This window comes from Homarus americanus, unplaced genomic scaffold, assembly GCF_018991925.1.
Source record: "Homarus americanus isolate GMGI-L3 unplaced genomic scaffold, GMGI_Hamer_2.0 scaffold7626, whole genome shotgun sequence".
Classification (NCBI taxonomy): domain Eukaryota; kingdom Metazoa; phylum Arthropoda; class Malacostraca; order Decapoda; family Nephropidae; genus Homarus; species Homarus americanus.
This window is the reverse complement of record NW_024718273.1, coordinates 7645294-7660260: the sequence shown is the minus strand read 5'-3', so window position 1 is coordinate 7660260 and position 14967 is coordinate 7645294. Positions and strand designations below refer to the sequence as shown.

Genomic DNA, 14967 nt, shown 5'->3' with positions numbered 1-14967 from the left:
AGCTCAGGCTACTGGATAAGTGTAGAGGAAAAGCCAGGTCAAAATTACTGAAGCCCATTGAACTATACTGTACCCGTGCTCGATCATGACGGCTTCATTAAAATTAACCGAACCAGACATTAACTCATCCAATTGGCCAAGCCCCTTTTTCAATTACATTGCCGAACAATACCAACAATTTATTTATTGTACGTAAGTGGAGAATTAATAGTATACAATATATAGAAGCAAGTTACTTTAGTTTGTTTATTTTATACTATAATCGTGTGCACTGAACCAGTTATTAGAACCAATGTTATCAAGCCGACACTACGTAAAGCTCTGTTAATTTCATAGATCATATTAAAATTTCAGTCATCACTTTATACCGTCTGCATTACATCAGGTCTCCAAACCGCATCTTCATTAAATTTCACTAATCAATTCACTTTGATGACGGATAAGCAAACCAAAACCTTGTATTGTATTATATTATATTATATTACTGCATTTGTCAATTTACATACAACCATCAGCCTCAGATAAAGTTCAGTCCAATGACGACGACTTCAACCACTAGAGAATGAATCAACAATAATCGGTGAGCAGAATCCTGCAACTGCCTTCTTATCTGGAAAACGAAAATTACATGTGAAATGTAGGTCCCCATATCAAGATATAATTGGTAGTTCAAACAATATACCGCACAGAAACTCAAGTGGAATATGAGGTATTACGCATAAATATAAACCGTATTCGAGTTAATTCCTTACAAAATAACATTTTAAGGCCGTGTAAACTACCGAATGAAACAAAACAAAACACTAGACTCACCCGGTACACAGCACGAGCATCTTCTCGACGTACAGCCGCAGCGTTTGGGAGAGTATCCTGGAGCACAGCATTCTCCTGCCCTGATACAGTAGCCGCCAGCATGTTTGCACCTTTTCGTTATTCTACATCGCTTACAACACAAGCATCCGTCACCGTAGCAAGGATCTTTGCTGATGTAAGAGAATTTAGAGCAGAAACATCTGTGGCTCACACAGCGAGCGGTCCAATCAGCGTTATTTTTCTTACACCTGGGTGATGGTCTACATTTTTTGCAGCATCTGGAAGAGTTCGAGAAATTTTTAAGATGCAAAATTTAAATCACGAATAAAAACCAAAAAGTATAGCATTGTTTATTACACAAGTTACCATACTAACTTGCATCCTTTCTTGTGACATTGTTGCATTAAATTCTCATACTCGTAAGTATAACACTTCTTCCTGCAAGCCCCACCCAACTTTCCACACACTGAATTATTGTCACCTTTTTCACAATCTGAAAAACATACGCAACAATTGTTTCATTTATATCGAATTTGGTTCGACACGAAATTTGAGCAAAATTAATAGCCTCTAAATTGTATAAGCAAATTAAGACTAAACGTTCATTAACTTACGTAACCAAACAACTAGCACATTATCGATTTCCCGGGGATAGAAGTTAAAGTACGAAGTCACAGGAAAACTTACCGACACAGCAGACGCAGAACCTGTGATGTTGACAGTAACCAAAGTACTTGTAGTCACATCTCCAGGAGCTCTGGTACCACGGCTGGCAATCTCCATTATACAAGGTTGCGCACTTAGAGCTGTGTTCAGGGTGAATAGAAATATTACACTTTACATCCATAGCCGTTTCACAACTATCCAAACTCAACAGCAAGCCCAATTATGACTTGCCCTCATCCTACTCAAAAATCTTCATATCCTCAAATTTATGCAGAACAAACAAATTAAAATCCATATCTACTAATTACAAACAGTGACTAACATTGCAGGGCAACAATGCTTAGGTGGAATCCATATATCGAGTATGCGAAGTGGGGGCCGGCATCCAGCAGGAACAGTGTCAATCAAGGTGTCATTGCCTTCCCACATTTCTTGTGTAGTCGAATCCCATTCCTGAGGCTCGTTAGGATCTCCACTCGCCTGTGTTGGTGGAATAGACGATTTTTACCCATTTTAATCTCTGGAACAATACCCTACAATTTTTAGAGCTACATGACAGCAGCCGAAAAGAGAAGTGGCCTACCAACAGAGACTACGGGATTTCACGAATTTTAACCCGGCATGCCCCGTTCGAAGTATGGCGAATAGCCCCCAAATTGGAGAAACTAAAACACTGACTAGCCTAGTTTAAAAGGAAAACCACCTTTCATCCATCAACCTCTGTCTAGATATTTATCTCATCTCTTACCTAAAATTCCTCCGCTTAGGTCTAGTTTACATTGACTTAAGGTCTTGAGCACCTACAGTAACTTCCCATTCGTCTTCATGAATAGGAGGATTGTCATTTTTTACCTTTTGAATTAACCGCTGCATTTGTTTTACCAAATAAAAAAAATGAGCTAAAGTCGTTCCTTCTACCTCAGTCTTACCCAACCTTATTCTTTTAGAATAAAGAAGGTCTTTTAAGAACCAATGACGGTTTCAGCCTCGAAACTAATGAAGTCGAGCCGTAATTTTTATATACAGCTCGTTCCACCTATGAACATGTTACACAACCATATCCATCAGCCTATACCTTATCCCACTTCTGGCAATTAATCTTTTATTGATATTACTTTGCAGTCTGACAATTTAACACCGTGGCAACAGAGCCAACTTACCTGGTGCGCCGATTTCGTGTGGGTCAGCATATTTCGTTTTTGAGGGGGGAGGAGCGAACGTTAGACCAGACTCCATTTTTTTTATCTGGCTTTTAGGTTGCTATAAACATCGATAATTAAAACTAACTCAGTGGTTTAACACTGGACTCAAAATGGAGTCATGGACTCAACACAAGCCCGACCTTCTTAAGCCAAAGAAATTTCAAGACTAATGAATTGGTAATGATCAAAACACAATAGATCCTCCCAAAGACAAATTGACATTATAACACTTTCTAGGAGAAAGAAACCAGAGCGTAGTTAAGCAGCCAACTTACCGCCAAGTTTATGCTCGACAAGATCAAGACGAAGACCAGAGACGACATTTTCAGGCAGGAATCTGAGAAACGAAAACGGAGACCAATGCCCTTTTTTGTTAAAGTGCACGTAATTTTAGACCATATATTTACAGTAATGGTTTATCATTTCACCAATAAGCACAAACTACATAAATATAGATAGTTAATATGCAATTAATTGATGAGCAATTAAAATGTACACCATGTTTAATGAAGAATGTAAAAATTAAATTTTATCTTGAACCAAAATTGGCATGTTCACGGAATTTGCACCTAGTCAATACAGTACTCAACAAGCCGGAGATTATTCAAAGAGCGTTATAACTGCATTAGGTGTTCTAGATAACCATTTTTTAAATACCATCTTAGTCGAAAATACGATCACCAAGATAAGCAAGTGAATTTATAGCTTTCATGTTATTGCAAGTTTGTTCAAAGTCGCCAATAAATTGGTATAAAATAGGTGCATTGAAATTATATTAGTTTACAGTTCTGACCACATAGTTCGAATCTCTAAATGAAATTTACAGGTTAAGGCGTGTAGACGTAAATTAAAGAAGACGTCATTTACTGCATGTTCTAAAGCCTCAAGAATCTTAACGAGTTGTGGTGTGAACCATCATTGGACAAATCAATATTGTTTAGTGGCGAGGAATGTGGTTTTGGTACTTACAATTTTACCAAGATTGTTTGTCATTCTTTAAGTAAGCACCAAGAGTGCGAGATCAATGGGTTTAAACGAATCTTTAAAGCATTGACTTTTTAATACGTTAATACTAAGTTTCCGAAACCAAGAAGTTTCTTTATATAGTTCCATATTTAAAATAATACAAAATCTTAAGATAAAGTAATAAATCATAGTATTGCATCAACAGAAGAATTGTCTTAAGTTTTTCCAATACCAATCAAGACATTTGATAGTTTAAGTTTATAATATAAACGTTAAAATTAAAAAACGACAACACAAACCCGAAAAAAACAACCACAAATATTACAAAAAATCATATCCAAAAGCGCTACTAAAAAAGAATTAGAACAACATATAAAAAAAATATGAGAAAATAATAACACTTGCCGAACAAATGTAGCAGAAACAAAGTGAATGACTAGATCACCCGCTCACACTATACTGACTTCTTCCGCCTCACCAGGCCGACCTTGTCACCTCTGATACGAGAAAGAATCCCAGACTGTAACAACACAACGACTGCAGTACAATTTCCTTTGATGTTAACAATCGTTTGGGTAATGACAGCCTCACTAATGTAAATGTATTATATTTTCAGTGTTGTCCGTAACTTATGATTTCATTTTACTAGGCTGAAGTATTTTGAATGAAATATTAGCCGATAATATAACGCAGAGTAACTTTTATATCTTTTCATTGAGTTTGTTGTTTATTATCAATAAATAGCCACGTTAATAACACTTTGTACAAGTATATTCTCTGCAGTTTCCTTTCCCAGCATGCATTTTTGTCTTTAGTTTTGACACTAATATAAGTTTTGCGTAGTTATAGAATAGTCTAATCCTATTATATATATATATATATATATATATATATATATATATATATATATATATATATATATATATATATATATATATATATATATATATATATATATCAGAATCATCTTGGAACATAATGAATGTAATTTCATCAAGTTTAGGTGTTGTTAACCTCGTTTTTTCCGTTTGGAATGTTCACATATAATAAATATGAGAATATTGAAAATGATATACGTAATTGATGTTCTCGGGTATTTGTATGCTTCCTTCCCTAATTTACGGTGTATCACATAACATCATTGCTGAGGGCATAATGACTATTAATAATAAACATTACTGATGAATGTAATGGAGGCTAACAATAAAAGATAGCAATTCTATTCCTAACTTTTGCTGTAATTAACAGACTACTGTAACCCTTGTAGAGAGGGTAAGTAAGTGATCATTCGTGCATCACTGCAACAATAACAGTCAACAAGCAACTAACATTCTTAGTGAAAAATATCCAGAAAAAGGAGAATAAATTATTTTATCGAAGCAGGTAACCTCATACAATAACACTGGTGACAGTACAAACACTTAAACAAACCCTTCTCTTACTGCACACATACTGGGAAGGAAACAACATGGTATCGACGAGACTGAGCTTTACTAGAGACTTTCATAATTTTGTAAATGTTGTTGAAATAGTGTAATTACTAAACGCGCTTAAAGACCTTAGTTGCTGAAGCGCCGTGATAACATAACAATAACAACACCTGAGCTCTCCCAACCGTGTGATCAAAACTTGAACCTAACAAAAGGTGAATGTATTCCTAAAGTAACTCCATAAGTGAACGAAATTTTAAATACATTACAATCAGGTACATTTTCATGAAAAAAATAAAAGACTATAGAAAAACTGTATAATTTATTGTAACCAAAATCTGATTTGTTAAAAAATAATGCACCCGATTTCATTTAAGTATCGTATAGTCACTAACTGATGATCACATTATTGCTTATATATACATCATGACATCACCACGGTTTAAGGAAGACAATATATAAGGCATTATGAATATATGACTAGCAACCTGTATTATCAAGAGACAAGTTTGGTAATAATAAAACTGCATTTATCTATTGGTTATCTAAATCATGATGCGAGGAAGTTAGGTGAAATGAAATCTATGTCAAGAAAATGTTTTGGTTTATCAACTGACCCTGTAAGTGTGTTATTTCTGCTCAGAATATCAGAGAATTAAAGAAAAAAATCATTCGCTCTGAATTTAAACACCAAACGGTGCGATGAACAAGGCTGTTAGGCTGTTTTTAGTGTTGTTCATGTAATACGAACTAAACACAACGCCTTAATGCTCTGATATACACCGTATTTTTTATTTAGCATGGAAACACATTCATGTTTAATATTTAATTCTTAAAACCATGTCTCTTATATAACCGGAGATATCGAACGATAGGGCTTAAAATTCCATACCGTGTAATATCAAGAAAGTTTTTTTCGTTTCTCTTGGGAAGGACACACACACACACACACATAAATATATATATATATATATATATATATATATATATATATATATATATATATATATATATATATATATATATATATATATATATATATATTATATATATATATATATATATATATATATATATATATATATATATATATATATATATCTATATATATATATATATATTGGTATTAAACAGGCAATATTTGATGTTTGAAATGGACGACATTATACGTTATTGAAAGGAAACAAAATCCTTGTTTGATACTTATGTATTATATCAAAACAAAGTGTGAATTTTGTCCTTCAGAAAAGTTCTAAGATGAGACATATATATTTTCTACATCTTTTAAATATAAGACTTTACCCTTTCAAAACGAGTAGAGGAAAATTAATGTAACAAGCATTTCGCTGTTTGGTGACGTGGACGCCCGGTGTCGAGGCCACACCTGCCAGCTCATACAAGTGCTCCCAGAGTTTTTTTTTCTTTTTTATTGGGCACCCCTCTACATCCTTGTGTAAGGTGATGCGCAGAAGCGTTTGCAGCGCCCAACAGGGAAGCATGCTAAGTTCATGCCTGCCTTATGTCCGATGAGTCAAGGGCGTAGAAGCCTGAAGAGTTTTTTTGTCTAAGCAAGTTCTTGGAAGCTCCAACAACTTGTCCCTGAATAAGAATTCACAACTTTTGATTTACAGCAGGTACACTCGGAAAGCATATTCTCTAGCCCACCTGGGTCGGTGCTGGAGGTTAGAAGTGTCCTTTCTGGACGGGGGCCCACTCTAACTATCACGAGGCAACACACGCACTAACACACACAGTCATAGTACGGCTGTATAGATGACACTATGTATAAATATTGTATATGGCATTTTATACTCTACATTAGCTTCATTATATATGAAGACGAAGAAAAAATTACTGAATAAGTAGGTGGTGACATAGTGGTTAGTGGTTCTTTTGGTATGAGGTCCCCTATAATGAGAAGAGTCAAAGCAATAATGTTGAAGGTTGTTAACGTCCGGACAGTTACATAATTTTCAACAAGAGAAGTACCTCGTCAGATACTTGCCTTGGGAGAGAGATAGAAAACGGAAGTCAAAACAACAGACATTCGTAAAGCTCTCTTTTTTCCTGGAAATACAGCTGTTGGAGCTGTCTTTGACTGCCCCAAAATGTGTTGCAAAGTCCACAAAGTCATAGTGCATGAGTAAGTGTAAAAATTATTTCTGGTGGTGGTGGACTTTACCAGGTTTTGTCGGAAAACTTGTGGCATTGACCTTCTACTTCACCAGACCGAAAAAGCCGAATGCTGGAAAAAATGGCACAGGAAAAAATGGCAATTGGAAAAAAATGCCACTGGAAAAAAGGTATAATCATCAGACTAGGAAACAGTGGTCACATTAATATCTATTGACATGTTTTCGCTAAAATTGTGTAACCTAACCTGTGTTGTGCCTGTTTTCCTAGTATGAAAATTGTGCCACTTTTCCTGTGCTATTTTTCCAGTGCCATTTTTTCATGTAATATTTTTTCCGGTGTCATTTTTTCCAAGTACCGAGAAGACCATATGCAGGTGACATAATAACACAGCTGAAATGGGACGTACATACCCTTTAAGAAGAAAAGACTCTATCGGGCTGTTGTTTTGAGGTATGCCTGAATATGGAAATGTATGTAAAACATGAACAAATAGTTGGCTTTCAATTATTAAGAAAAAATAAGCTGCTGTTAAAGTATGGGGAAAACACTGTTTTTGAATTTTTTTGGGAGGAATATGAAGACAAAACTATAAGAATTCCTAACAGTGATGACATATACGACATGCACACCGTGCAACGTCAACAAAGGCTGGAGTGAGCGCTCCCTACAATTTCCAATTCTGATGAAACTAGTGCAGATAACTACAGTAGGACCCAGTTGTTAGCTCAGCGTCGCTTGTGAAATTTATAGTTGCTGGACTTAAACAATAATTTGGATAACATATCCGGACTTTCTGCCTGGACCCTCTGGTCGGTTGTTTTGCGCAGTGCGAAAAGTGTTATGTAGTGTGACGTGATGGTAATGTTTCATTGTTTCACTTTTTTCATATATTTCATTCTTGTTTAAATTATCTTCTATTGATTGTGTTTTCCGTAATTTACTCATTAATTGTTTCAAAGTTTTAATACATATTATGTCGATCTCGGCCTTTTCCGTGGCTCTTTTTGCTACTATATCTACTGGTTCAAGACCAATGCCTACATGTGGACTTTTTTCCTGATTGTATTTACTAATTTTCTACATGAACCAATAATGTGTTCAAAGACAGAACTCCCACCGTTAAAAGAATCCAAAGCTGCCCTACTATCAATAAAAAGATATGCATCTTTATTTCTCTTTACTACATTTTCCAATCCTACTAACACTGCATATAACTCAGCTTGTGTTGATTATAGAAAATTGCTCAATAGAAGTCCAATTTGTGGGTCATCAGTACCTTGTTCTGTGTACTGTCCAATAAAGATCCCACACCCTGCCCTGCCACTTGACACAACTGAACCGTCACAATATACATGCAAGGTGTTTATTTTAGGCAAATTACTTATGGTATTCCCATATAAAGCCCTTAACTGTCCTGGTTCATGTAATGATTTCTTCATTGTGAGAGGCACTATGTCTAACTCTACTTCTCGTTCTTCCCAGGGTGGATCCTTACAACTCTTCTGAACAGCTGTACACCAATCTGCCAGATTACTTTTTTTAATAATATTTACTAATGCATTCATGTATCCTCTCTTGCCTTGCCTGCATAAGGTCCTTTTATATTTTAAGCCATCATTTATATCTTGTACAAATTTACCCCCACTACTCCCTATCATTAATCGCGCTGCTGTAACTTTATTAATTTCACTGACACTCCGTGAAATGCTCTGTAACCCTAGTTCCATTTTAATTATCTTAATCATTGCATTCTTTTGACATCCTAAAACTATTCTCATTGCTTCATTTTGCATAACCTCAAGCTTCCGTAGCCTTCCTTCACCAGTACAAGAGAGGACAGGTGCTGCGTAGTCTATAAGTGATCTTATGGTAGAAATTACATTATTCTCAGTATTGGTACCCCAGCTCCTTTACCACAACATGCTAGACCGTACTCAGGCAGTGGTTCCCAAGCTATTTCTGATCATTACCCACTTTTCATATATGATCCTTATCCATGGCCCCCCCTCTCCCAATCCATATCTCTGGCTGGCTCAGCTGCTGACTGGCTGTTCTAGTGTGGTGGGGCTTGGGATTTTTATGTGTACATAGCCTCAGCTTATGGCCCCCTAAATTTTGCTGGGGGGCCATGGCCCCCAGTTTGGGAACCACTGTGCTAGAGCCTTCAAAGGCTGTAATATTGCTCTACATTGAGTGAGGACATGATATATTTCTGCCTCTTTACTCTCACTAGTAAAGCCAATATGCATTCCTAAATATTTATATTTTGAAACTTTCTCAAAATTTTTTCCATTTGAAAAAGACATTCAGTTCCTCTTCCTTTACATTCACACTTGGTTTGTCTTCATTGATAACTCAGCTCATCTTTTGAAATAAGATGGAATCTGCATAAATGATGGTTACAACTCCTTTGGGATATTTGTGTGAGGCTATCATGTTCATTAACACATTAAATAACATTGGATTCAATACTCCCCCACGGAAAGTGCCTAGTTCAAGTGCTCTTTCCTCAGACAAACATCCCTGATACCATACAGGCTCTTCTTTCATGCAAGTAGTCACCAATCCAGTGTAACAACTTTCCTCATACCCCTAGTGCAGCCAGTTCATTCATAACTACTTCACTGTGAGCTTTATCAAATGCTCCTTGTAAATCCACAAAAAACTCTACATCTGTCTGCATCATTTGATAAACATTTTATAACACAGTCTGAAGTACCTTTCCCTTCCTAAGAAACAAATAAATTACAAGATAGAGTATCCCCCACAATATATAGAAGACTGTTTAATTATACTCTCTCCATCGTCTTGGAAAAACAAGAAGTTAAAGACAGTGGCCTGTATCCACCAGTTGCCTAAGGTTCAGTAATGACTATAGCTTTCTTCCATTCTGTTAGTAATCTACCCTCTCTATAGCTCATATTGAATAAATCTAATAATGGACTATTTTCCATACCAACTAAGCAGTTCAAAATTTCATAAGTCACACCATCTTCGCCTGGTGCTGTAGATTTTCCGTCTTTAACAGCATTTAACAACTCAGCTTGAGTAATATCTACACATGATACATCACAAATATTTAAAGCTGATTAAATACATCTTCTTCTTTCATTTTGCCACTCATCTAATGCGTCTATTGTCCTGTTAGGCAGGGAGGCAACACTAGCAGCTTTAGCCCATTTGTCTACCAGTTTATTAGCTTCTTCCTCTGCATGATGATGACTAATAAAATTACTCTTTTTCCTTTTAATTTTGTTAATATCCTGCCATATATTTTTTAGATTTTTACTATCCCCAATGTGCTGTGTAAAGTCTTGCCAATATTTCTCCCTTGTCTCCTTTCTTGCTTGCCCACGTATTTTGGCTATATCCATGAAGATTTCCCTATCGTTGTATAATATGGACACGAAGTAGTGCCTTAAGCTGTGTATTCTTATATTACTCTATTAATTATGTATAAAGTATTACAGAACATGTATTAATCCTATGTAATATTTCCATTTATTATGCACCATGTTATGTATATGAATTATCATATTTACATTTTATGTATTCAGCTTGTGAATGCTGGCATCTGTACATTCCAGCGCGCAGTGATACAAAGAGTGGAGACCACCAGTCCTCAAGGTGTGGAAGCGCTCTGTCTTCAATTCAATTTCAATTGTTTATTCCTTGATAGAGGAAGCGGGATCCTAGTGCTGTCACTAGGTACCCCTGTACAATGACACCAGAATCATCTGGCAAGTGTGAAAAGTATATACAGTATAAATATTATAAAGGGGCTTACTAAAGCCTAAGGAAGGAAGGATGTTCCTTTAACACATAATTAATATTATTTACAAAATATCTGGCCAGTATTGGGAGGATCATCGTGTCTCCGTCAGGGGGTCGTGGAGTGGTGGTCCAGCAGGCGTCACGGAAGCGTTGTGTGTGGGGACATCTTAGGAGGTAGTGAATAAGGGTGCGGCTGTCGGGTCTTCTGCATAACGCACAAGAGCGTTGCTCAGGGGATGTGGGGATACCAATCTCCCAAGCAAAGTCATACCCAATGATGATACGGGCAGCAATCACGTCCCCCTTCCGCGACCCTTTCCCGTAGACGTATGAGAAGTCAGGAAGTTTACGGAGGACATCGTACCATGTGGGCGGGGAGTCCAGGGGGATGGCTGCTTCCCGAGCTTCTCTCTGTTTGCGGCGGATTTGGGTCCTAATCTGTAAGAGTGTTCGAGGAACAACGTAGTCAGGTGTGGCCTTGTTGCAGCCAGTCTTGGCAAGGTCATCTGCTGCCTCATTCCCCAAGATACCGACATGACTAGGTATCCATAGGAATGTCACAGGACGGCCTTCATCCTGAAGTGTGGATGTTAACCCTCGTATTCGGAGGATGAGGTCCTTATTTTCCCCAGATCCAAATGCGATCCCGTCGAGAGCAGACCTGGAATCGCAGCAGACAAGCAAGGGGCAGAAACCATCTGCTTCTTCCTCAGCGAGAAGGGCAGCAAGGAGGGCTATTAGTTCAGCCTGAGTGGAGGATGCCCCGTCAGAAACTCTGAGAGACAGTTTGATAGGCTCAGGGGCATGAGGACGGGAGATGTAGACACCAGCCCCGGCCCTACCTGTAGCGGGGTCAACAGAACCATCAGTGTAGAGGACGACCCTACCTGGGGACCAGTGAGCGATCCTGGAGAGGTGGTATTTGCAGAGAATAACAGGGTTCACCTGGGATTTCGGGAGCGGTCCACCGAGGGCAATCACTTCAGGTTGAAAATCCAGCCAGGGAGAAGGAGACGAACCAACAGCAGGGGTGACAACAATATCAGGCAGGAGGTCATGTTCCTGAAGGGCTCGGATGAGTGACCCTCGCCACTGTCTTCTAGATGGAGGTCGGTCTCGAACAGCAGTAGTCAAGTTGGTTTGGACATAGTTGCCCCTAGGATCCCGTAGAATGGAGACGGCAGTTTTTAGGTAAAACTCCTGGACACGATCCTGTAAGGGGGAAAGACCAAGTTCGTTATATAGAGAAGTAGAGCGTGTCCACTGAGGAGCCCCAAGGATGATACGAGCAGCTTTCCTCTGGATAACTTCGAGACGGTTGACAGCAGTCCGACTAATGTTGACGAGGGCAGGGGCGGCGTAGTCGACACAGGAACGGACAAAAGACTTGTACATGGTGAGAAGTACAGGGATGCTGGCACCAAGGGAACCCCTGCACATGGTAGAGAGGGGAGCGAGACGCCGAAAACATATGTCTCGAAGATAGCGGACTTCAGGGATCTGACAACGTGTGCGAGTTACATACACACCCAGGTATTTTGTCTCATTAACCCAGTCCAAGGGCGTTCCTGATAAGAAAAGGGGTGGAGGTACAACACGACCGTGCCACATGGCTTTTGTTTTCGCAGTTGAAAGAAGGAAACCAAGTGAATCACACTCTCTGGAGACCAGATCAAGGGCTTCCTGCATGCTGAGGTAGTCAGGGGCTTGGAGGAGGACATCGTCGGCATATCCTGAGTGGACAACTTCTGTCGGCCACGGGAGTGATGCAATGGAGTGCATGAGAGTGTTAAACAAGGTGGGACTCAGGACTCCACCTTGAGGGGTGCCGAGGTTCATTTCTTGAACAGGAGATATAGAGCCTTCAACGCGAACCCGGGCCTGACGTCCAGTGAGGTAAGAGGCGATCCATTGTAGAACTCTCCCTTTAACACCTAACCGTGCAAGTTCAGCTAAAATGAGGGCAGGCTGAGCCGTATCAAAGGCTCCCTTGATATCAAGGAAGACGGAGACGCGGGCAGTCTGATTGCAATAAAAGGAAGCAATGGAGTGTGCTGTGCTGCGATGTTGAATGAAACCATTGAGGGAGTTGTGGAAGCCGCCTATGGTGTGAAGAAGGCGACGATGGAGTACCCTCTCCATCATCTTGCAAACACAGGAGGTAAGACTAATGGGTCGATATTTCCCAGGATCTCCCGGCTTAGGGATGGGGATAATAGTGGCATTTTTCCAGTTGGACGGGAGAACCCCATGTTCATAAGACATATTGTAGAGAGCAAGCAAGGGGCCGTTAGGAATATTAGTACAGGCGTTGAGGACGGAGTAGGTTATCTGATCATCCCCAGGAGAGGTGTCTTTTCTAGAGCGACGAGCACTGTCAAGCTCGAACTGTGTGATGGGATGATCAGTGGGGGCAGGGGAGGTAAGAGCAGCACGATCAACAGGCTCAGACGCATCGATGCGGGCCTGCACTGCCTCCTTCATTGGATCTGGAAGTGCCTCAGGGGAGGAAGCTTGTGCCCAGTCCTCCATTAAAGAGCAGGCAAGGGAGGCGGGGTCAGGGTGGGGAGGAGGCCTCCGTCGAATACCCCGTATAGCATTAATCCGATTCCATACATAAGAGGGTGACGACTGGAACGATAGAGATCCCGTGAAGGATAGCCAGTCCGCCTCACGTATCCGACGGCGCTCCTGAGTTGCAAAGGAGCACCAATTTTTGAAGTCTTCCCAGTCCTCTGGAGACCGAGACCTCCGTATGGCAGAGTGGAGATCACGGGTTACCTGCCGGAGATGTCTCATGGCAGGGATACGATACCAGTAGTTGGTGGCACTTCTGGGGTGACGGGGAGGGCGTGGAGGGGTAGCGCGATTGACAGAGTCATACACGGCATCAACAAAATCAGCGCTGTAAGAGTCAAGGGACTGAGGGACAACATAGGAATCCGCCCAGGTAGAAAGGTATTGGGTAAAGGAAGGAACAGCATCTTGTGTGAGACGAAGGCGAGGGGATCGATAAGGAGTTGATGTCGGGGCAGAGAAGGAGAGCCTGAGATGGGTAGTAACGGCAAGATGGTCACTATACAGAGCAGGCTCGGTGCAGACGGTAGGATGAAAGGAAGTATGACCGTTCAATAGTAAGCCAACATCAAGGAAACTATGGGGGAGGCGAGTAGGATCGTCAGGACAAAGAAAGCGAACATCATCATCCCCATTAAGAAACTGTGAGAGATGTGATCCATTAAGGGTACATGGAGTGGGATGATCCGGAGTAAGAGTGGGATGGCGGGCATTAAAGTCGCCAAGAACAATAGTGGGAACCCCATCATGGAGGTCGTGAAGAACCTGGGGGTCCAGAGAATCACTCTTGAAATGAACATTGACTACACGAAGGGTCCGGTCACCAAGAGTAAGGGAGACAGAAAGTAATTCAGACGGGGGTCCATGTGAGTCAGGTGAAGGGAGACGAACAGATGGAATGGTGTTACGCACAAGGGTGAGGAGGCCACGAGCCTGCCCACGGTACCGAGGCAGGGTGTAAACAGAATAGCCAGAGAGGCGGAGTGGAGTAACATCGTCTGTGATGGTTTCCTGAAGTAGAGCAACATCTACTTGATGGGAGAGCACAAACTGGGCGAGGTCTGTCCGGCGAGGTCTAAGTCCCTGGATGTTCCATTGTAAGAAGAGGAGGGAACGGCCTCCGGTGTGAGATGAGTCGGAGGGGCTAGATAGGGCTCCAGAGGAGGTACCAAATTCTGTTGAGAGAAATGGAGAGGGAGGAGTGGGAGAGCGAGGGATGGATCCTCCATCTCGGGAGATGGAAGGAGGCGGGTCATCAGGGCTTGCAAAGTGCGCCCCTGTTGGGTCAGGGTGTCCAGAATGAGTTGTTGTTGCTTCTGCAATGTCGCAATTGTTTTCACAAACAAGTCGAGTTGGGCTGAGAGAAGGTTGATTTGCTTGGAGTGGCAATCCAGACGGAGAGT

General features: G+C 40.3%; 1 protein-coding gene across 1 annotated transcript; it reads right to left on the bottom strand.

Moving 5' to 3' along the window:
* Nucleotides 1-469: 469 nt before the first annotated feature.
* Nucleotides 470-4098, bottom strand: LOC121859614. Its single transcript, XM_042356552.1, has 7 exons — nt 4053-4098; nt 2957-3018; nt 1802-1959; nt 1501-1619; nt 1189-1306; nt 814-1091; nt 470-610 (listed from the first exon to the last, which is right to left on the bottom strand). Exons 2-7 carry the CDS (start codon nt 3002-3004, stop codon nt 549-551), a joined length of 783 nt encoding a protein of 260 aa, XP_042212486.1. The 5' UTR covers nt 3005-3018; nt 4053-4098; the 3' UTR covers nt 470-548.
* Between the last annotated feature and the right edge of the window lie 10869 nt (nt 4099-14967).

Bases quoted from the DNA above. Each gene is read 5' to 3' on its own strand.
- LOC121859614 (XM_042356552.1), bottom strand. From the start codon at position 3,004: ATGTCGTCTCTGGTCTTCGTCTTGATCTTGTCGAGCATAAACTTGGCG. The intron at 1,960-2,956 runs GTAAGTTGGCTG...CCACCAACACAG, and splicing joins TGTCGAGCATAAACTTGGCG to GCGAGTGGAGATCCTAACGA. The intron at 611-813 runs GTGAGTCTAGTG...TTCGTTTTCCAG, and splicing joins ATGCTCGTGCTGTGTACCGG to ATAAGAAGGCAGTTGCAGGA.